The sequence below is a fragment of the Gymnogyps californianus genome, chromosome 7, assembly GCF_018139145.2.
Source record: "Gymnogyps californianus isolate 813 chromosome 7, ASM1813914v2, whole genome shotgun sequence".
Classification (NCBI taxonomy): domain Eukaryota; kingdom Metazoa; phylum Chordata; class Aves; order Accipitriformes; family Cathartidae; genus Gymnogyps; species Gymnogyps californianus.
Genome location: NC_059477.1, coordinates 19,191,840 through 19,216,448, shown reverse-complemented (window position 1 = coordinate 19,216,448; position 24,609 = coordinate 19,191,840). Strand labels below are relative to the sequence as shown.

General features: G+C 40.4%; 1 protein-coding gene across 2 annotated transcripts in view; it reads left to right on the top strand.

Annotated features, from left to right (window-relative positions):
* Positions 1-590: 590 nt before the first annotated feature.
* The window catches only part of MTX2 (metaxin 2), a 36,310-nt gene continuing 12,291 nt past the window's right edge, over positions 591-24,609 (top strand). For both annotated transcript variants that reach the window (XM_050899832.1, XM_050899831.1), the window contains exons 1-3: positions 591-651; positions 15,149-15,196; positions 16,173-16,219. In XM_050899832.1, coding sequence (XP_050755789.1) covers positions 612-651; positions 15,149-15,196; positions 16,173-16,219 — 135 coding nt within the window. In that variant the 5' untranslated portion in view covers positions 591-611. The remainder of the gene's footprint in view (positions 652-15,148; positions 15,197-16,172; positions 16,220-24,609) is intronic.

The following is a 24,609-nucleotide window of genomic DNA, read 5'->3' as shown; positions in this document are numbered from 1 at the left end:
AGTAACACATGCCATCACTCCCCGAGCACAGGCTTTACCCCTGCTCACTGGGCAGAGCTGTGCCTAACAGTCACCCCAAGAACTCATCGCAATGCACAGGACAACGATAAATATTCTCATCCATCAGGATATTGGCCAGCGCTTCTTCCTACCATTTGACAGGCTGGAGTTTTGCTTTCGCTCCCCTCGTTATTACATTTCCAAGTTAAGAGAGTTACTACTCCGTGGCTAAATACCCAGTTATACCTCAGCAACATTTCCACGGGATGTGAACTGAACGGGGTTTTTCCTCAGACTGGATTAACTGAGGAGAGTAACTCCCAAATCCCGGTTTATTTGTAAATGTCTTCCAGAGTTTCCCTCCTGTACCCATTTAGCACGGTAAGGGAGGAAAGGCTCTGCTTTGAGGTCACCGGCTCTCCGCCTCCCCTCTCGGTGACCGGGGGGGACGGCCGGGGGGCGGGCGACCGGGGGGGGGGGGGCGGGGCCCCGCCCCGGGCGGCGGGGGCGGGGCGGGCCCCGGATGCAGTTGCTGCCCCGGCGGCGCGGCGCCCAGTTCCTGTGCGTGCCCTCGGCCTGCCGCCGCCGCCCGCCCGCCCGCCCTCCGCGACATGTCGCTGGTGGCGGAGGCCTTCGTGACTCAGCTGGCCGGTGAGGGGCGGGGGCAGGCGGGTGACGGCCCAGAGAGCCGCGGGCGGGCGGGACGCCGCGGGCCGGACTGGGCCCCGGTTCGTGTCAGGCGCTGCGCTCCGGGTCGCGGCCTGAGGGTGGCGGCGGAGCAGGATCCGCCCCGCTGGGGTGCGGAGCCAAACCCTGGCGGCCTCGGTCCCCTGGGTGACCCCTCAGGACGGGGCTGGGGCGCCGTGGGAGCGAGCCGGCCACGCGTGCCTCGGGGAGGGGCGGCTGTGGAAAGCTAACGGCGGGCCGCGGGAGTGAGGGGTGCTGTGGAGAGCTCGGCCCTGGGCGCGCTTCCCCTCGCGTCGCCCGCCTGGGCAGGCGAGACGAGGGCGGGTCACCCCGCACAACTCCCCACAGAGCGCAGCGGTGCGGGTTCACCAGGTGCCCTCCTTTATGGGGTCCCTAACCCCTAGCTATGTCAGGGCACATCTTTACTTTGATTTAGTAACTTCTCTCTCTAAAAACTACCTGTTTTTCCTCAGTGGTTCAAAAAACCGCACTGTGTTTATAATTTCAGCAGCTGGAGTTGAGTCCTGCTCTGTGGGAGGGCTCAGTGCGGTGCCATGCTCTCCCCGCTCCCCACGGGTGCGTGCTATGTTTCCTCTGTTGCTCTTGTGAAGCTGAGAAATGCAACGGTACCTTTGCTACTTGTTAGTGCTCTTGTGATCTGCTGCAGCTGGGCCATGTGAACTGGACATGAGCCTTGTCATAAAACAGAAATGCATATCACTGTGGAGTTATTTAGCAAAAAATGATATTAATCTGCTCTGAAGAAAAAAAAAAAACAAACCATGCACCTAGGATAATTCCTGGCTAGGAAGTTCAAAATACATTTAGCATGTTGCGCACTGAAAATCAGTATATTGGCCACTGTCCTGGTTTCAGCTAAGACAGAGTTTTCTTCCTAGTAGCTGGTATAGTACTGTGTTTTGGATTTAGTAGGAAAATAATGTTGATAACACACTGATGTTTTTAGTTGTTGCTAAGTAGTGTTTATACTAAGTCAAGGATTTTTCAGCTTCTCATGCCCAGCCAGCAAGAAGGCTGGAGGGGCACAAGAAGCTGGGAGGGGACACAGCCAGGACAGCTGACCCAAACTGGCCAAAGAGCTATTCCATACCATATGACATCATGCCCAGTATATAAACTGGGGAAGTTGACTGGGAGGGGGGATCACGGCTCGGGAACTAACTGGGCATCGGTTGGCGAGTGGTGAGCAATTGTACTGTGCATCACTTGCTTTGTATAGTTTAATTCTTTTAGTATTACTATTGTCATATTATTATTATTATTATCATTATTTTTCATTCCTTTCTGTCCTATTAAACTGTCTTTATCTCAACCCACGAGGTTTTTTTTCCTGATTCTCTCCCCCATCCCAGGGGTGGGGGGGAGTGAGTGAGCGGCTGCATGGTGCTTAGCTGCTGGCTGGGGTTAAACCACGACAGCCAGTTTCTCCTTACTTGTTATTCTCTGTTCCTGATTTATTGCTGCTACACAAGCTCACAAGCAATAAATACTGCAAGGAAACAGCATTTTAATTGCTACTGATCTCTTGAGGAGGAAGCCAGTGTTTTGTCCCAGGTGCTGGGTCTTCTGCCACTCAGTAGAGGCCCCCAATGTAAGAGTCTGAGTTGGATTCTCTACTATGAGTGTACAGTTTCCAGAGCAGGCTTGCCCCTGACTGGTAGGTAGAGTGAAGGTGGTGGATCTTGAATATGGGTGTGTAGAGGTACCCATAGACAAGCTTGAAAGTTGCGCTGGGCTCTTGGGTTGGCATTTGTTGATTCATAGACATTAGCACAAACCATGCTTACGTTCTAAGGGCCAGAGCCCTGGATCCTCAGGATGTGGAGAATACAGTCACGATCAGCATTGCTTCATGCCATTTACTAGCCTTTATGATCTCTTTAGTATATTTTATTTATATTGTGGAACACAAGGATAATGACATGTGAGTAGGTGTTGATTCTGCTGTGTTCCTCTGCTCTGTGACCCTTATGAATATTCTAGAGTGACAGCTTGCTGATATTTACTTTTTTTCTGGAATTACAAGTACAAACTCAAAACTATACTGTATGTAGGCATCTCATTGCTTTCTTATTGGAAGCGCTGGGTTTTTTCACAGCAACTTCCTGCTAAACAAGCAAATTGTTGTGGAATACAGCAATGACAGATCCAAATTAAGTGCAGTGTAAGGAAAATGCATGTTTGAAAAACTGGAAACAAGAAGACAAAGTTCTGCAACGACTGGCTCTTTCCCTCCTTGCTTAAGCATTCTTCCTCTGTTCCTGGAGAGATTCTTGCTTCCCCTTTGGGGTAGTTACATTCTGCTTATACTAGTCTCAGACTCGTGTATTAACAATTGTACTATTAAGGCGGTGCTTTGAGGGCATCAGAGCTCCTCAAGTACTTCTGGACCCTCCTACAATTTAATAAGCTTAAAACAGTAGCACCTCATCTTTTACCTGTCAGTCACAGGTTAAGTGATGGTCACTTTCTTTTTATAGGTAAAATAATATATAGGCATCTAATAGAAAAATACTGGCAATACTCCTCTGTTTTTGCAGAGCAGAAATGGTTGGTGCTTATTTTATTAATCTTGTACTTCTGCTGGCTACGCAGCTACTTACTGTGACTCAAGGTACAGTACAAATCCTTGTTGCAGACCTGTCCACTGAATCGTTCTTTAAAACAAAATTATGACATTGCCTTTGCTTTCCCAAAAGCAAATCAGTGTCAAAAGCAGTTATCTGCCTTGAAAATAAAAAAAATACCTTTGCCAGTGGGTTGTAGCCTTCCTAGCTCATCTGGATTATGTACCAGTCCCGGACTGAAACTAAATAATGGCAAAATCACTCAATTTGTTCATATGGAAGATTTTTTGGGGGGCGGGAGGGGAAGTTATCCGGGATCTTGGCCAATACCCACCACACTTTTAGATTTCCTGAGACATTACACAGACACAGAGAATATTTCATTCTGATACCAAGAAGATACAAATGTCCCGCAAATGTCAGAATATTTGTGAGGAAGAAAAATGGTGTATCTGCAAGGAAAAATACCACTTAACAATGACACTTGTTTTAATAGCGTCTTATCCCCATATCTGTGGCTGTGAATACTGCCTTTCTGTTATGTATGGATGGAAGTGTAAGAATGATTGAGAATTTTTTCAATGTCCATAAAAATGAAATTTGATTGTCTTGTCATTGAGGGTCCTGTTCATGGAGATGGTCGCTTTGTCGTGGCAGTTGCAATGAGCTGCAGCTACTCTAACATGTAACAGCTATAAAGCATGGGTCTTTCCATGCAGGTGTTGAAAGACAATCATCCCAGCATAGTTCATTTTCTAGAAATGTTTTAAAAGCTGAGGGGAGAGTTTTAGTAGAGAAGAGGATCATAACTTTCTTTTACACACTGACTTGCTTGTGTATGTATTAGAATTTTTTTTTTTTTTAAAGTACTACCTATCTTCACCTTTCCTGCACCTTATGCATTTACTTCTGACATGCCTGTTCACTGTCTCAACACAAACTGAAACACAGAAAATACCATCTGAACATAAGAAAAACTTTTTTTACTGTGAGGATGGTTTAACGTTGCAGCAGGTTGCTCAGAGCGGTTGTGGAGTCTCCATCCTTGGAGATGCTCGGTACCGAACTGGAGATGGCCCTGGGCAACCTGCTGCAGCTGACCCTGGACCTCCACAAGTGCCTTCCAACCTCAGCCTTTCTGTGACCATCAGTTGCTCAGCTCACTTGCACTGCTGCAGTAATGCAGCACCCTCTCTGTGCAACATGCATTCACCTGAACATGCTGAGCATAGCCTGCTGCTGTAATGCATTAACGATTAAATACAAAATGATGACTAAATCACTTATGTGGAGTAAAACACTTGCTTTAGTGCCATTCAACTGTTTGCTTACTCAGAAATATAAAGAGGTTGATGCTGTGTCTCAGGGAATAATAAACAAATATTTCCATGGCTTCATGAATTGCAATCGTGTTATGTCACGTTTTAAATCATCTATTTTTGAACTGTAGAAAATACTAATTGGATAATATGGTAGAGAATTTGTTTAGAGTAGCTCAGCATCAATCACATATTAATGGGATAGGAAATGAGTGTTTATACCGTCAGAAGAATTAGAGTGCCAGCTTTCAAGTGGTCCAGAACATTAATCTTTCTAACTGTAGTAGTTTTGAGAAGCTGACTGCTCAAATCTCTATAAAAGATTGTTGAAAAGATGTTTAATTGATTACTAAATTACTCAATATGCTTTACTTTCCCCTCCCCCAAACATTAGTTTTAGATCAGTGATCAAAAGAGAGAAAATAATATCCTTGTTTGTCCTTTGATCTCTGGAAAATTACTTCTGTTTATTGCCGTTGAGTTACGTCCAAGGGTCTTAGGCTAGTTTTAATACTAAGGGAAATGAATGTAGCTTGAAAAACAGATGCCCTTCTGCCTTTAGGTATTTTACATTCTTAGTGAATCTACCTCCAATGTGACATGCCAGAGCAAAAATAAATCTCTGACGTGCATGTTTTATGTATTGAGACAAGCTGCAATTTGGCTGAGAACAAATACATAGGGAATGAAACCTGACCACCTAAATTGTTCCTGCACATAACGACATAAAATTTAAACTGAGTCTGCATTTTGTGCATAAAAATGTGCATAGATAAATGTGAACATTTCCTGCACGTGTAAGGTGAAAAAAAGTTATTCTTGCTTAATAATAGGTTGTCTGCAGCACAGATTGTTTAAGCCTGATGCAGAGGTGCTTGTAGTCAGAAAGATGATTTGAAAATACCAAATTTGTCAGGCTGTATGATTTTATCTTACAGTGTTCTTTTACATGTGGGGTTTTTTTGGTAATCAAACTAAAAGGAATCCCTTTAACTCTTGTTCAGCTTCAATAAACAAGTCTCTTACGCTGCTTTTGCCAATTTGTGCTCAGACATATGTTTTATGACTTTATTTGAACCAATCCTTTGAGTGGATTGCCTATCTAATCTTTTTTTAGGTCGGGAAAAATGACTTTCACAATTATAGTACAGTACATATTTCATTTTGAGATATTGTTATTTCTTGTTTTTAAGAAGCAATATAATTACAGTTTATAATAGAGTATGCTTCTATAGTTGTTTCTGGCTCCATCAAGACTAAGCAGTCTTGCTTTAATCAGCATTTTGTTGTTCCATGTTTTCTGCTAAAGTAATACCTTCTTTTCTCATGCCAGAAATGAGATTGCTCTAGAAATAATGGTAACAAAATTAGTAAATGAAAAGTAACACGTATTTTGATATTGTCCAGTTTGATTTGCAGGTGAGCTTTCATCAGTTGTAGAATGATTTGGATATGAGTGCTGTTTAGGAGCCTAACTGTTCAGCTCACAACGGGTCATAGAAGAATGACTTTGGAGAGGAACCAGGTTTTTCTTCTCTTTCTCACTCCTTTTTTCTCTCTGGTCCTTGGATGCTCTGTTCTCTGACTGTCCCCAGGCACTAGCCTGGTCTCTTCCTGTAGGTTTGGACCCTATGAGCTGCTTCCTTTTCAAAACAAGAATGAATGAAAGAGCTTGGTTGCTGTCCTCCTTTGCTCTAGTTGAACAGGGGTCACGTGTTGCTGTGCTGCTGGGCATTTTCAGCTGTGTCTTTTGAAAGTGAGTGAGAGACTGCAGGTGCATGCAAGCCATGGGGAGGACAGAAAGTCCACACCAGGTTCTGAAATTTTTATGATTATTATTTTTAAATTCTGGTCTTTAGTTACTAAGCAGACAACATAGATGTCACATAAACATGGATGTTTTAAGACAAAATGGAAGAAGTTACATGTAGTAGTAAAACCTAGGAAATGCATAGGAAGGATTGGAAGCATCAAAGGAAAAAATTACAATGGTGCTGCAAAGAATGCAGGAAAAATTGATACCAGTCTCATTTGGGGGGGAAAAAAGCCCAAGCAAAAAACTGGACTGTGCATACTGAATTGGAAAGTACAAATGCTGAGAGATGGGAATTTTTAACAGTTCTGCCTTTTAGCTGTTGTATAATGAAATTGAAGCCAATGTAATGCTTGCATCCGTGGCAAGAACTTTCAAAGTCCAACTGCATGTGTATGTTTTTTTGCATTTGAATGCCATATTGGAGAAACTCTGGATGCATTGGAGTGTGTTCACTGAAAGCCTTGGAAAAGAAATGAGGAAGACTGTGAGGATATGATTAAGAGAACAGGATGAACGTTTTCAAATTTTGAAGTAGGGAGTCTGCAGTGTTTCCTAGAGTGAGGAAGAGCCTGAGAGGTGCTATTGCAAATACCATTGTCTGTTTTGGGCTGTCTTAAAGACTGTGAGTCCTAAAGCATCTTCCCCCTTGCTAGTGGCCATGCTTGGCTGGCTGACTGCACCAGTGCTAACTGTTTGCATTTCTACCCTGCAGAGCTCTCCTGCCTAGAGATCTCAGCTCTTCTCGCCCCTTTGCAAGACTCCAGCACAGAGAGTCTCTGTTGTCATCACTTTGCATCTCCTGGTACTGCTGCACTCAGGGCTGTGGGCAAGATAGGAAAGAGAGAAGGAAGGGGAGCATTAACAAAAGGCCAGAGGGGCCAGGGCTGGGTGAGCAGGAACTGTGTGGGAAGCAGCTTTTGGAGCAGGTATGGGATATTGAGGTCCCGTCTGGTGGGACAGATGCGTGGGATCTCTATTGTGGATCAGAGTAGGGGTGGTGTGGATGAGAAAGCAGGGAGCTCCTTGGGGCGCTTTGCGGAAGTGGTGTTCAGACTGCCTGCCAAACATCCTTAGGGGAGGAGGAGTTCAGACTACCACAGAGAAGAGGGAATCTCGGTCTAACAGAGCTTTCAAAGGACTGATTTAAAGTATACAAATGTAGATAACATGGCTAAGAAATGTCCCGGTCCAGTAAGGCACTTAAGGCATTTATGAGTATCATACCTCCCCTGTCCTACTCTTCACAGCTCTGTGCCTGAAGTTTCACTTCTTGAGTCAGGGCCAAAGGGGAGCAAGGGACTTAAGTAGTACAAAGGGAAGAGATTGATTTAGAGATCTATAAAAAGCTATAATTAAGAATTACAGAGCTTCTTCGAGATGGAGCATTTATGCTGAGTATCAGGAATAAGTAAAATAGCTCCAGCTTGTCAGGACTTTATAAATAAATCTTTTGAGATCATTTAGCTGGCACACTCTCTGCTTTTTCTGAAGAAATCCAGATGTTGATTTAGGAACAACTTTTATTTATGGATTTGATTTTGTTGAGATTTTTTGGCCTCCTCTCCTGATGGGAGGCTTGATTCTGCAAGCATGGAGATGCTGAGCGATCTCCCTCCTCTGGCCTCCCCTAGCAGTGAGAGCACTGAGCACCCTTGAGGATTGAACTGCAGATGTGTACGCTTTGGAAAGTCAACTCAAAGACAGTAACAGAATTGGACTAACGCTTAAATACATGCAATTAATAGCTTTCTTGGAGGTTGAAGAAGCAGATTGTGTCATGCTAAATGGCTGCTGCAGTAATGTCACACGCTGACTCTCTTAGTGGTGCAGCCACAGGAAACTCAAATTTGAGAATTGCTGCTGAGATTGAGTCTTTACGTTGACAGTCTGCTTGATCAATAATTACTGAAGTAATGATTTATCTGAATTGTAATATCTCTACGAAGAAGGCATGGGATGGATTTAAGCAAATGATGTAATTATTTGATACATGATTTCATGCATACTGTTTAACTTGTGTGAAAGTTGGTTGTCATTTGGCAAGGCACTATGAAACACTTTTTGGTCCTTTGTCAGCAGAGCCAGGGAGCTGCTGATGCTTTCATTTTTTCTTGGCCCGTGTTAGTTTACAGGATCAGGCCAATTACATGAAATTGATCTGTACTCAGTGTGGGTGGGTTGAACTGGTGGGTGTTAAGGAAGCTAATTCACAACTTTCTCGTACTTCCGTTATTGATCACCGTTAATGTACGAGATGTGTATTTTTAACTGCTTTGGTTCCAAGGTTGCTGCAGCTTCACTGTATTAATCAAAATATACCCCTCCACTTCCTGTAATAAGGATATAGAAACACATAAATTCCTGGCATTTTCTTTTTAAACAATGTATTGCTACTTGAAAATATGACTGATTTGTATTATGAAAAGAGAATGAAGTGGTCATCTGCTTCTTTTTGATGCATCTTAACATCAAACGGCTAATAATCCTCTTTCCTTCTGGAGTCTGTGGGATAGCTTTCTGTGTGGTTTTCTTTGGGTCGCTACATCTAGAACATAGTGAGCAGCAGGTCCCCCCACAGCACCAGTCTTGGGAAACAAAAAAGGGTAACTGTTTTCCTGCTGATTGTTATGATGTTTGCTGCATAATGTTTGGAGACTTGTAAGTAATGTTGTTTGATGTGGATGTTGAGCAGATGTAAGAGTAAATTTCTTTTTAGTGTTTACTCTTGTGAGAAAACAGTTTTGAGGTATCTCATTATAATTTAATCAAATTTGTACCTAGGGAGAGGCTGAAGGAAACTGTGTGGAAATAATGTGTAAGTTAATCTCTCCAGCTGTAATATTGCAATATAGTGATTCAAATTAATGCCAACTTTTTTTTGTTTTTAATAGAGGATATGTTGCCTCTTGGCTGTTTTAACAGGCCTTTTATGCCATGTGAACCAAACTGGTAAATACAGATGTTTTAGCTTTCCTCCTTTTTGTGCAAGTTTAATATCAAAGTGTTTAAGAAGAATATAACAGAAAGGAAACTGATCCATGCAAATGTGGTGACTTTAGAGAAGGATTAGTCTTTATTTCTATACAATCCATAAACTTAACATTTCAGGAAGTTGCTCTGTCTGAGAAGATCAAATGTTCCCGGGCCAGGTCCTAGCCTCACCTACACAACAGTACACAGTGAACTGCATGGAAGAGATTGTTAGTCGACTGAGTACTACATTTACAGAAGCAGAAAGAAGATATCAAAGGATAAATTGCTGGCATACTGAGAATTCAGTAAATTCTAGTTTATAGGAGAGTTGGGGCAGAAATTGTCTTGATTTACTTCTCACTGTGTAGTTTCAGTACTTGAGAAATAATCAAGAGAATAGTAACATTTGGTGTTAATTCTTTAGCCTTGATTCTTATTAGGCATAGGCTAGTTTTATAACAGAAAGTTATTTCTATCTGCATTGCCTTCCGAAAATGTTCTTGCCCCACCGAAATTCTATGGTATTGCTAAGAGCTGGGAACAACCTAATTTCAAGTTGAGTGTTTTCCTACAAAAACTTTTAACCTGTTGATAACTTCATTTCCCGTGCAGGAGGGAACATCTTGATGCCTGGCTCCAGCGGTCTCTGGCGTTTGTCTGTGGCTGATATTCAAGAATGCTGCAGCTTGACAACAAGTGTGCTAAATGAGTGGCAGACTAGCAGGGCAAACCACACTGCATGCCCTACTGCTTGAAACTGGCTATTCATACTAGACTGCTGAAACGGCTGAATTGTTGTTTCGCATATTCCACAATTTAACATGCAAAGTATTTCATGTCTTCTCATTTTCACAGTCAGAGTCTTATTTTTTTAAGTAACAGGATTAACAGCATAACTGTAAACCTTTTATTTCATTACATCTCTTTCATCATCGTGAAGCTGCTTCGGGAAGGTGGATGAAAATGTCTGTTTCTGCCATCCATCCAGGCAGCACTGACACAGGATAAATAGCTTCCTAGTAATTCAGAGTGTAGGAGTTAAAACCGAGTTTTGTATACCAAAAGAGGCTCTGAACAGCCTGGTCAAGGAATTGGTGGGGCTGAGGTATGGTAGAGCATCTTGGGAATGTGGTGCTTTGTCTTGCACAGACTTCACTTAGGGAATGTTATTGCAGCCTCTCATTCTTTGAATTAAAATTCATCTGTGTGCAAGTATAGTATGTTCTGTTTTGAGAGCATTAGTTGGAGCTGAGATGTGTGTAGGCCTCAGGTGAGCTGCTGATCCCCTGCTGATAGTGGGTTCCAGTGCTCTTAAGTATCTCTTCTTACAGCATATGTGCATTCTTCTCTCTTGCTGTCCCAAAAGTATTTGGGTAGATAAAGTCTTATTATTGAAATGACAGTCTGAAACATCTGGAAACATTGAAATCAAAATGCTATTTGAATATCTGTCTCTGGCCTTAATGTTGCTCAAGTAAAACATTTCAGCACAGAATCTGAAAAATGCACCTAATGCAATACATTTTTAGTGGCAAAGAATTAGACGTGACTGTCATGACTCATTCTGTGTTTTGGAAGTTTTTTTTGTAAGAGCAGAAATGATGTATTTTCTAAGTCATTCTCTGACATGACAGGTGAGGAGTCTAGGAATCTGTTTTAATAGATAGTTACAAACCTGAGTAATTAAAACTCCACTGGGAACATGCAATACACCAGTTCACAGAATTTTCTTCTAAAAGTGTAATTTGACAGCTAAGAACCCTGTTAACACTTTGAAATCTGCATTTTCTATGCTAAACTGTTAATAAGTAAAACACTTTGACTAACAAACACGTTGAGCTCAGTGAAATTTTCATGCCTCTTTAGTCATTCACAAAACTAAAGAAGATTTTATGTAGGTGGTCTACTTGCTGTTTGACTTCTCCGGTTGTTGTGATGCTGCATCTGCAGAATTCTCAGCTCCTAGGATAACAAGGCTTATACTTAATTCTCACTTCCCAGTAACTTTTGAACTCAAGCTCTTTTCAGACAAATTTAACAGGGAGAACTGATCCCACAGATGGTTATTTCCTATAACTGGCATTAAAACAAGCGGTGTGGTAGAGGAGAAGTAGAGAAAGACAATAGTATGAGGTTTGCTTGTCCTAAACAAACAGCAGACAATCCACATGAAAGACTAAATATTTGAATTTGTTAAGCATGGGAAAAGTTTCAGTAGGGTGGGAAGACAACTTTTACTGAAGACTGCAAGCCTGAGAGACAGACCCATTGAAAACCACACAACAGTAATTCCTCTGATTATGGAGGCAGAAGGAAGAACACAATAGTTCCTTATTCTTAAGACATGTAGAGAAGCTATTGCTGTAAGGCATACTTCCAGGCAGTTATTTCATCCTGTGAGCAGCTAATGATAAAAAAGTCTGTTGCGTAGGATCTGACACATAAATGTGATTCTGTGTTGAAAGCTTCTGAAACTGAATTGACATCACATTTGTTAATTTTCTCTTTATATACCTAGTGCCACAGTAGCTGTGGTTAGCAGGGAAACGACCATCTACAGACCAGAAGATTATAGTTGCTGAAGGATAAACTGGATTTGACTTCATTAGTGCACAAATGATAAGTTTGTGAGGAGTTATTATAGCATTAATCAACTTGATGGATTGGAAATATGACAGAACTGAAGCAGCGTGTAATATTAGTGCCTATTATTCTACAAATTATGTCTTCACCTACATTCATAAGGCAAGAGCCATTGCCGTACATTAAAGATGTTAACACACTTTCTCTTGTGAAGGCATGTGACACCCATTCAGCGATTCCTCCTTCTCTCTTCCCCCAATGGGGTTCTGGTCTCCCTTAGCTGCATGTTTTCACCTTACAACTAATTGAAGGCGGCTTGGGAGCTGATATTTGAATTTAGCTTGCACCTTACGAACCTGGACCTCTCGTAGCAGTGTATATTTAAACATCTTGCTCCATCAGAAAAAAATATTTCATATTCTAAACATCTTGGAAGAAAGCGAGTGAGTAGAAATTGGAAGATGTGGGACAGAGTGGGTATTTAATTCTTTGATTTCCAGAGGATTGCACAGGCTTTGTGTATGTACCTCCAGTATGGTTGGACACGATCTGCTGTATGCCATTCTGAATGCATGCTGCAGAATATTTTTTCTAGGATACGAGTAATAATATGTGAATCTTAATGTGAAGTTGATTGTTTTAAAATCCAGTCTGTACAGTGATAGCAAAATCAATTATCTCTTATCTGGTCTGTATTCAAAGAACTGAAAGCCTCAGTTCAAGGCTTATGAGCATGTGTCCACCTCATCCAAACACGGTCAGAATTGTGACCTCCCTCTGGAGACCGTCAGGTGCCAAGTGCAGGGGATATTATTCATTCATTGTCTTAGAACTGCTGAAATTTGGAGTTTAAGGTGTACTAATAACGAAGACTGAGATTTTCATGTGGCTGTCCTTGTTTCGTTTACTTGTCAAAAGCCATGTATTAGTACACAACTAAACTGTGAATGAGTGAATGCGAAGATTTTAAACTACCCTTGTCCTTTCCTTCCCTCAAGTTGGGTGTGTGCTCCTGTGTACTAAGACTGTGGGATAAAGACCTCATATCATGACTAACGAAATTAGGGTCAGCAGATACGGTTCATGAAAATCTATATGTGATCAGTAGAATGTGGAAGGAAAATTTAAGCTGATAAGGGCAAATAAGTTACAAAAAATATTCTACTTGTGTTTTAGTTTATAGCATGGATATGGCATGCTTTAGCAGCAGTGTAGTTTTGGATTCTGTATGCCAAGAAGCTGTGTGTTTTTTTTTTTTTTTTTTTTTTTAAATCTCCCCATGGCTGCATATAGCTTAGTGCCAAGATCAGACTGGAATTAATGTTTGAATTTCTTGAAATATACCTAGCTCTTTCATTGGAAAATGAAAAGTTCACTTGATTTTTGTGGGCCTGAAATATTTCAGCCATGTGCTTATGTAAAAATAGGCCACTTCCAGTTTGGGCCAGATTCCAAGAATTAGATATAAATCTGACATTTCAGTCTGAAGAGGGTCAGGCAAAAATTTTCAGTAGAAATGGGCCCATGCAATTTTGGGCATGTAAAAGGGATGTTTTCACTGGTTGGCTGGAGTATTTATGAGATCAGTGTACGTTCGTGACTTAGTTACTTCTGTAAGTATCTCAGAGTCCAGCACTGATAAGTTTGCTAAAGTATAGTAGTAACATTCTTAATTTCCTCATTCCATTTGCTCTTGCAAGACTTCAGTGGACCTGAAGAAATGTATGTTAGATAAATTATTTTAAACAGTTAAGGCTGTAGTACCACAGACACTATCTTAGTCTCTTTTAATTTAAAGAAGTAGATGTACTTCTACCTCAAGAATTTTTACTCCAGCGCAAAACTTTAATGGAGGGGTACAAAACCAATAACTGCTACAATAAAACATAAAACATTTTTTCATGACACTTAAATGTAATTAGTTGCTTTCTCATGCCCATACTAGTATAGCTTTGATGGGCTTTGTGCCTTAATGTTAGAGGCCGTGACCTTTGCAAAACTGTGTACAGTGTTATAAGCTTTACAGTTCTGTGTGACTGCCATAAAATTTAATACTTCATGAGTATCCAAAAAGAATGATAGTTAGAAAATTGTGCGTTTTTTTTTTTCCTTTGAGTGCTGAGGGCAAAGACACAAAGAATGACCTTCCTGAAGCCAGTGGCATATTTCTGTTTGAACCACACATAGTTACTCATAGAAATTATTGCTTTAAAAAAAATAATTTATGTGATTAGAGCATTAATTTTGTTTACAAATAGCTAGTTTGGGTAGAACGCAAGGTTTGAATTGGTGTTTAAAAATAGATTTTTAATCAGACATTAACAAGGAATGTAATGGAGACAAAACAACGTGATGACCTGTTATCTTGATGCTACATTTAACAGTAAATCAGTACTGATTATTATTTTTGCCTTCCCATAAATTCAAGTGGTGTATGATTAAGTGCAATGGTTCTCAACTGGAAGATGTGATCGTCTTTTATTTCCTTGCCTTTTTTTTTTTTTAACAACTGTTTAACTGTTTTGAACAACTGATGATGCAGTTTTTTTAATGCATATTGACATTCCCATTTTAGGGTTGACTGGTACATCATTTAAAGCAATAGGTAGTCCCAGTTGTCCTGGTGGGTAGGTTTCTGACATGCCTGAGCACCAGGCGTTGTGGATATTATGTAGGACCAGTGAAGACACAGCTTTAAAAGGCAGAAAACTTTTCCATTTCCCCAAAGCTTTCTTCACACTTGGTTTGGAGGTTTGTGCCTCTCTCTTCTGTGTCTTGTTCTGTTTTTTCCAGAATTCTTTGTTCAGTTCCTTAATAAATAGTTGCTCTTGAGTGGCCAGAATTGTGATGGGAATATGCACACGGATGTCTTTATTGTGAAGGGAAAATAGCTGCTTTAGCTGCTTGAGAATTACAAGGCCATTCTGTAACGTAGCTTGAATTTTAGCTTTTCTTGCAACATTAAATTTTGGGACTTAGTTTTCTGTTCTGTGTTGTCCCTCTGTGAGCAGGAGAGAAGTACGGGAGAAGAGAGTGACAGTGGGATGTTTTTAGGGCAGGTTAAATCTTGCATCAGCATCCTTGCAGTTTGAGTTCCTGCTCTAGGTAACATTCGTGTTCAGTTAGCATCTGCAAGTACATTGTTGTTTGGCTTGCTTAATTAATTCCTCTTCTTTCCACAGCCGCAGAACCTTGGCCTGAAAATGCTGTGTTGTATCAGCAACTGAAGGGTGGGTACACTGGTTTTTCCAATTAATAATTACTTTATTTTTAGAAAACACATTAAGTATGCACTAAGATAATTAACTGCAAGGAAGCATAGAAACTGTTAAAAGAGTCCTTTGTGTTGTTTATCTGGTCAGAGGTTTTAGCTACGCTTGCATCTGCCAATATAAACCAGCTATTCATGGCCTATAAGGTCCTTGGTTTATTATTGACTCATTATATTGGCTGCTGTAGGCAGTGTAAAATGATGTGGTTGCAGGCACAGTTGGCAGATTTACTGCACCAATAGCTGAGGCAGCAGATTTTTGAAGTCTTGTGGTAAAGTGGGCTCTCAGTAAAAAGGAACTGTTAAAATGTATAGGCTAGGATGGTTCAGGCTCCCTTTAGCAGCTCTTCATATATCATCAGATCACATTATGGCCCCCATTTGGGGCTCAGCAGCCTGCTACAGTTGTCAGAAGACTGCAAAGTAATGAAGACTAATAGGTAGCAGCCCTAGTCTTCTAAGCATGGAATTTTTATTGCAGTGAACTTGTCATCTTTCTTTTGTGTGACAGACCTAGACACAGTGTGTAATATTAACTGCAAGCCGCTTTTATAGGTTTCTGAATGCTTTTACTTTTTAGCCAGAGGAGTTATGAAGATGCGGTTTTATTTAACTTTGATTAGAAGAAGAGTAATTGGCATAAAACTCAAGCATTTGGTTTTTAGTTGTGAGCGTTTTTTATTGTACATCGGTAGTAATGTATTATAAATGCAATTGCATTTGCAGGAGAAATATTCCTGGTATTCTTTTTTTTATCTTTCTTTTTTTTAATATTCATATCACAGGTTTTCTAGTCCAGCTGCATAAAATAATTATATATGTGCTCCTGGTTTTATGCGTAAGAAATGCAACCCAGAATGGCTTACAATTACAGGTCAGTAGCTAAATGGGCACTGTTTTTTGTAATTGTGTGTTTTGTTTTTTTCTTTCAACAGACGAACAAATCTTGCTTTCTGATAATGCATCTTCCCTTGCTGTTCAGGTAAAATGTAATCTTTTTTAAACTAAAGATGATTATCATTATTTGAATGATTATCTAGCTAAAGTAACTGTATTTAGCTAAATGAATAATTTAAGAATTATTTCTGTCAAAATCAATGACTTATTTCCTGCATCTGATGTGCTTTACATTGTCATTGAAGTGCCAGAGCCTAAAGGACATGAGGATTTTGAGTCCTATACAGAGTGCTGCTGCTTGTACTCGTATTTGTATTGGTCTATGTTTGTGCAGTATCTGCTTATCTACCTACTCTGGGAACTGTGCATGGTTCCCATCTTTTATCACTTGGTATGCTAGTTTGTCTTGTAACATCTTGCATGATGCTTGCTGGTTATTTGATTCTCAAAGCTAATACTGCCCCAAACTCGAGGCATATTTGCTTCATGCTGTGGGCATCAAATCTCTATATGTCTCTGATACATTGTCTCAATTTCATCATGTATACAGAGTTGAGATCTAATGTGGTTTTTAGAAATAGTCCATATAATTGACAAACTTGCATCTCTAATTGACTTAAAAGCACCTCTGTGGCTGTGAAGTCCGCATAAACTCCATTAACCTGTTAGGTTCAGTAACCCCAAATCTCGAGGGGATGTTTTCCCCATTAGTAGAGAGGACCTGGCTGTCAGAAGTGGTGGTAAGCAGGATGTCTATAAGGTTCCTGTTCTTCAAAGCAACTTTGCTGCTGCTTTGCATAGTAGGGAGTTGCACTGTTCCTTTTCTTCTTGATTTTGGTGTGTGGTCGAGCCCAGAGCAGCTAAAGCAAGCAGCCTTTGAGGGCTATCCAAAAAGGTCACATCTCATTTAGCCAAAGTGGGACACTTGGAGACTGTAACTGATGTTACCAGTAAAAAGGTTAGGATCATTTGATCATGGTAACTACTTCCAGGATCTCTAACTTTTTTCCTTCCAGTCTGGCAATCTAGGAAATACCTCTAAGAGTAAATTCTATCACAGCAAGAAGATACCTTTATCCTTTGCTGGAAAGAGGAGTCATCTTTGATACACCAAATAAATGGGGCAGTGTTTATTTGTTTGGGTGGTGTGTTTTATATCGTGCCTCACAGTAATGCAAATAAGTGTTTTTGTTGCTCACTTGATCTTGGTGTTCCTTTTTACTCCAGCAACTGTATTTTTTGTGGTTCTCATGAATCTTCTTACCATCTAACAATATGTATAGGTGTGGCTTGTATTGAAAACACACAAAAAAGAAACAATGTAAACGTAAAATTTCCTTTTCTAATGCATCATTTTGCTTTACTGTTTGCAGTCCATTGTTATCCTACACATGTCACTTAGATGATAAATTAACTGTAATATATTAAAAATGCTTGTTTTTCTTCAATATTCTCTAGCTGGACAGCTGATAGTAGCCATGACTATAAATATGACTCTGGTAGATATCTGATCTTAAACTTTATAGAACAATTTTGTATTGGGGAATCATATCTATTTTGAAGAATCTGTGCAACATGGTTGTGACTGTGAAAGAATAGCTATCCTTGGTGTCTTTGATCCATTTTGAAATGATACTAGGATCTGTAGTTATGTATTACTAGATTAGTGATCAGAAAGCTTTAAATGTACCGGTGTGTTTTGCATAAGGAAATTGCTGAGTTCCTCTGTTTTAGAATTTACTTTTTATTCTGATGAGAGCCTGTTTATCTTTTTGCTGGTGTGGGTTGGGGAGGGGGGGGTAGGGGAGGTTCTTTTCCTGAGGAAGAAATGGGAATGGGGGATAGGAGGAGAAATAGGAGCTGGTACCTCAGACTTTTTTCCGACCATTGCCATTCCTTTTCCCCCTGTTACTGATTTGGGGCACATGAATATTGCCAGTGCAGATACATAGCTTGATCTTCCCTGTGGTGAAAACGCATCAGAATTTTGAGTCCCTCTGATCAAAAGAGCATGTGGAGTCAGCTGCCATCAAATCTTTAAGCAACGTGGTTCACAACAAGACTCTAAATGTGCTGCAACTGGTCTTTCAGATCTTTCTCAAAATCTCCTTGCAGCACCTCTTCATAATGCTGCTCTGGGATAGCTCTCAGAGGACATATATGCAGATAGCTACATATAAAATAAAGAATAAAATCCAATGCCATAGTAAGTAATTAGAGTAAAAGTTGACTGTTTTAAAATTGACGACCCTGCAATACAGATGGCATTTCATGTACCTCTTGTCAACAGAGCAGATCAAGCAGACAGCAGAGCAAGTTATTCTCAGTGTAGGTGTAACAGACTGTTGCAGGCATTTTGCTTGAATTAATGAGTAGTGAGGGCTACAGATTGAACATAGGAAGTTGGTTGAGTCTTGCTGTTTTAATAATGATTGGACTTACGACTTCTCATTGTGCAATGAAATCTGGACTCCTGACTATAGCTACATGTCAGATAAGAGGGGAAGGACAGAGTCTTCTGGGAATTGCTAAGTAACTGTGGTGGTGCCTTCAATAGTTAAAAAGCAACCAAACCAACCAAAAAAAAAAATCCCTCTCATCTTGTGAAACCTCTCTGATGATTCTGATAGGGTTTTGTTGTTGTTGTTCGGTTTTTAATTCTTCTTCTGCCCATTGTTGTTCTTGGAAACAGACTAAATTAACAATTCCTTTGTCTTTTACTGGGTTCAGATTCTTTATGTTTGCTGAAAATGCAACGTAACTTCAAATGAGCTGGTGCATTATCTCTGGTACATCTTGGTGTTTGCACTCCTTGTTTGTTAACTTGAAGTAGCGTATTATACAGTCCTGTTGAAAGTGAAGCCCATTTCATCTTAGGCTGCAAAATCTTAATATTGAATGCAGTTTTCTTTTCACTGCAAATGAATTAAAATCAAGAGAGAATACTAATCAGTAATGATTATCCAGCTACAGGAAAGCGAACGTTGTATGTAGAATGAAGGCTCTGTTCTTGTGAGGTGTTCAGCCCTCTTCCCATTAAAGTTAATGAAAACACATATACCTCCTGGGGAACATGACTCATGGTTAAAACCATTCTCCACTTATTTATTGTACAGCTTCCATTATACAGCATTCCTGCTTATCAGTCTTATCGTAGTAGAAAAAGCCACCAAAACCCAGAAGTGAATACAGAACTATATTTCAATAACAAAACAACTCCACAACTTCAAGGAGGGAAAAATGGACTTTCAAATGGATTAAAACTGAATTACCATAGGAGAATATATTTTAGTCTGAAGCAGAGAGCCTATCCAGGCCCTGTCTCCCTGTTGACACCCAGTGCAGGTAAAGCCTTTTTGTTTAGTGCCTGGGTGGAAGTAGTGTGGCTGAGTAGGAGGGAGGGGGTTAATACAGCTGCACTGTGTCAGGCCTCTTGCCTCAAATGGCAGCAGGAGCATCTCTGTGCACTGTTCCAACTTGTTGGGAGGAGGAATGTGGATGTTGAGACTGCCTCTGTTGTTACAGGTTCTTCTGAAATCTTTATGCAGGTAGTCTCAATCTTGCTTAAAAGGCTGTCTAAAATGTTCAGGATTGTGGAAATTTTCATAGCTATCCTGAGGTTATAGAGCCTGCAGCTCGTTATGTTAAGATATGTATTAATTGCGTGTGCAATTGATGTCCTTGTAAATGGTCTTAATATATTCCAGGAAAGTGCATTTAGAATTGTCTGTTCTTAGTCCTGAATGACAGAAGGATGTTTGGGCAATTTAAAATTGTGTTACACAGACCAACTGCTTATTTACTTCAACAAGTAATCAAATAAATGTGTAAATCACGCATGATTAATTGCCCTCGACAGATTTGTGATTTTTTGTGTGTGTGTGTATATGAATTGTGGTTTGGTTTTTCTCTAGATAAACCATTAGCAGAAATTTGAACTTGTTGCTGAGGCTTGAACAAAGGCTTAGTACTGAAATGAAAATCTGACAATCTCTTTTTTTTAAAGAGAATAAAAGCTGGAATTCTTCATGATGAGAAATGCAGTATCAACATAATCAATCTAGCAGCATTGCGTTGTAGCTGAAAACATGCTTAAATCCCAAGCCATACAGGTACTGTTTGTGAGTGAAACATCTTTCATACAGTTCTAAGATGAAATTACCCCTGAATGAATAGCATCTTCATTTATCTTCAAAACCTCTGTGCTACCAGTGAATCTACTCTTTCCGCATTCTACAACAAGAATTACATTATACCATTAGGGCAGTGTTGTGCTGCAGTGTAAAATAGATTGTTTTGGAGAATGAACGTGGCTTTGCTATAAATTACGTTCACAGGTACAAAGGAATTTGTAATTTTGTTTAAAATAGTCACAAATATAATTAAGCTCTTAATTTATGTTAAACTACAAATGTGGCCATTACCATAACTGGATTAGGAATTTAATCTGTCACTCAAAGAATGATACTGAACAGTTTTCATTTATAACCTTAGACACACTATTTCAGTTACAGGGTCTGCAGCTGTTTGATATGAAAACTGAATTATTCTGTAGATTTGTTCATGGTTTTTAATTTTAAAATGTGTTCCTGCAATAAAGTAGAGAATAACTCTTTAGTTGTCATCACATATTGTCCTTTGTATGCTCATGAAATAATGTAAAAACGAAAACAGAAAATGCCTTTCACTCTTTCTTCGCAACAGTATTGTGCAAGTGCTTTTAGAAGTGCTGCTGAATGAGATGGCTTGGAATGGCTCGTTATTTATTAAAAACTAATCATGAATATATAGTCTTCAAATGAAGCCTAGAGTGCCATCTGAAAATAGTGTTCCTCATGTGGGGACGTAAGTTGTGAACTATTTGAGTCTTGGCATAAGTAATTTCATTCTTGCCTCTGATCTCAGAAACTGCAATCTGGATATGATTTACATCAAGTTGTAACTCGTTTTTAATGAGTATATGTGTTTGCTCATATGTATTATTCTGAGAGGGGACTGGAGGGGAAGAGGAGAGCATTGTGATGGAGCTCTGACAGGGTGATTTGCTGCCCGATGTGTGCTATGTTTCCAACTAACAGTGTCCAAACAGCCCTTCCTTAACTGGGGAGGGTAAAGAGGAAGGGAGAGCAAGAGTAAAAATGGCACCTAAAACAATTAGCTGTAGGAATAAATACAAAACTCCTCCCTCCCTTCTCTTGTTCCTTCCCATTGTATTTCACGCGCAGTCATTTTCCATCCTTGTCATCATAGGAAGACACAATGGCAACCCCTCTCTTGCATTGTTTCGAGGGCGGCGGCAGCAGCAGAAGAGATGAGAATGTCAGTCCTGTGAGAAGAGGAGGAAGGGGAGGGTGGGGTGAGTTGCCCTGTGGCTGGCTGTAGTTTCTGGGCTCTGGGCTTTTGAACTGTGCTAAAGCAGCACAAATGTGATTGTTCTGATTATTTTCTTAGATAACTGAAATCCAACGTACTACCTACATTTTGAATTTGAAATTGGGCAGGCTATAAGAAAACAAAACAAGCCTTAAGTTGGTTGTGTCCTTTAAGCAATGCTGCTGTTGTAAATGTACTCCATAATTCTGGCAGGAGGTGTCACCTGCCACGATTGAAATGAATGATAGGCATAAGATTGTTGATTAATTTTGTGACAAGTGTCACCTCAAAGCTTCCTATCAGCTCTTTTCACATAGCTGCTGGTACTTAGTTCTTTTGCAGCAAAAATGTGAACTGGCTTGTTCCGTGCTGACTTTGAAAACAGAGTGGCTCATGTTACTCTCTGGGAGGAGAAGGCAGTGCAGTGCGAACCGCGGTCCTGTGTGGATCAACGTGCGGTAGGGCCGGAAAGGCACCGAGAGGCTTCTTCGTGCTTTTTCTTCGATTCATTGTCCTCACTCCCACACTCTTTCTTCCCTAGTCTGTAACAGTAAATATTGGGAGGGCAGGGAAGGACAGACATAATTCATCTGGTGGCACCTTTTTTCCTCCCTCTCCTCTGTGTCTCCTCGTGGACTTGCAGCAACTCTCCACCTCCCTGTCTACAGCAAGGTCTCCCATTAACAACAAGGTGCACAGAGGCAGTAGCAACTTTGTAGACTCGGTGCTTTCAGTCTGGAAGAAGAGAGGTAGCATTGCTAAAAATATATAGATCCTATTTCTCCCTTCCCTTCCCCGGTGCTGGAAGAGTAGGTGATGCTACAGGTAGAGAGGCTGGAAGAGCATGAGAGGGCAGCCTGTTAGCCTGCAGGCAAGAGAGGCAGAGAGCATGTGTGGGAGAGAAGCTAACAGACCCTATTAAGCCGGATCTTTATTTTTTAATGCCTTTATCTGTTTCTCACATTAACCTCATCCAAAGAAGGGACACGCTTTGTTCCAGAAATAACTTAGAGAAAAGTGTGTGTAGCAGACATTATATTGAACATAAGTTGCTAAACTGGACAGTTTTCCAGGCATCTGCTTCAGTCACTGAACAATACCAATACTGCACAAGAAATCGGGCCCCTGTTTTTAAAATTACAGAAATGCAAATAATCAGTGGAACATATGGATAACGGAGGCACTCCTGCTGATGCCAGGGGAATAAACTCAGTTCTTCCCAATCTGAGATTTCATTACCCTTGTTTTATGCTGCATTAACTAGTATGAGCCATGAAATTACTCATTCCTTTTAAAAGCCTGAGCGTTTTGGTTTGATGTCATCCAGTTGTTGTGAATTCTGTATATTTATGCTTGAATGAAATTTCCTTTATTTGTGTAAGGTCTATTGAGCAGTCGTCTCTTGATCTTCTGTAACATGGGCAAGGGGAAATAAGAATGTTAATCCCTCCTTTTTATGGATTGATCCAAATAGTTAACTCTTTGCATAGGTGTTAAGCTTAAAAAAAAAAGTTTATCCTTTCCAGCAGGAATTCAGTTCTCCTTTCCCTGCTTAGAGTTTGTCTGGAAGAGTTTTCATTTTCAGTGAACATCTTTACAATTACTTTGGACTGGAAAACATCAGATGAAGTAATGTGTACAAGTTTTACTACAGACATGAGAGCTAATTCCCGCCCCCCCCCCCCCCCTTCTGAAAAACTGCAACTGCTGTAGTATTATTGCGTGAGAATCCTAGGTGCTGGAGGAGATCCAGGTTGTGGCCTGCAATAGTCACCCTGTTCATTCTGTGCTAGTACATTTTTTTTTTTTTTTTTTCCCCCAGAGGAGAAAAGAGCGGGAAATTTAATGCTGTTTTTTTGGAATTACAGGCATCTTTGCAAGATATGACAGGTGTACTCAGTTAAGTGTCTTGTTTCTAGTTTTGCTGTTACTGTCTTGCTTACCATTTTTAGGTGAATTTTCACAAGGGCTTGATTTACCAGCTTATGTGTCACTTGGAATTCAGTTGGCCGCTTTCAGTCTCTTTTTAAGTTGATCAGCCAAATCGATGTTGTTAACAATAATCTCTGATGTACTAGAATAAGCCCAGGCCCTTGATCTTTCAGATTCCTCAGCTTTTGATGTTGTGTCTTTGAAGGGATGTTGATATCTTCATAAATCTCAGCAGAACTGCACTGGGGTGGTTTCAGCCTTCAGTCTCTCGCCCTTCACTCCAAAAGCACTCAGAGGAGCTGAGGTCACTCCCATTTGCTGATGGTTTCTCTCACAAGACAAGCAAGGGTTTACTTGCCTGCTCAAATTGTATATGTGAGGTACCCAAAGGGAAATGAGATGCTCTGAGCTGGAGTAATCAGTGTTCCACTGCATCTTTTATCAGAGTTGGAAGCCATGGCGGTCTGATACCATCTGCACACCAAATGTGCTGATTCTTGACATTCTACATGAGTGGTCAAAAAGGGAACAAATCCTCCCTTGATCACTGGGCTAAAGCATTAAATGAGATAAAGACTCACAAAAATTGCTGCTTTGTCCTATGTTCTCTCTGTAGGATTCCTTTGATGTGTGCCAATTTCAACTATTTTGGTAATAGTTCATGCCGCTTACCGTCTAACATCAGTTACTGTCTAAAATCTAATTTAGCTAGTTGAATGCATCAGAAGAAAAATTTGAGGTTTTCTGGTAGTGGATATTTATAAGAATGCATTGGTCACAATCCTTGTCCATCTCTTTTTCTAAAAGAAACCATAATTTCCATAAATATGAAATGCATTCGCTGTGCTTGAAAAGTCAAAACCACCTGTCGTGTTAATACTAATAATTTCCAAAGCCTGTCAGTTACATCAATGAAAGAATGTAAGTACTGTCATAGCAATGCAAATTGTAAGGCTTATTTCTTAGGCTGAACCCTCATAGTTTGGGATAGTACTGTCTCCTTTTATCAGTTGACATGTATTTTAGTCAACTTGAAGGCTATCCAATGGACCATTAGTTTAAGCTGAATCAAGAAATGGGTACTGGCCTAATTTTCTAGGTAATGATTAGTTCAGCAGTGTAGATCCAATAAGGACTAAACTTCTCTCATTGTGGAGCTTTCCTTCGTTT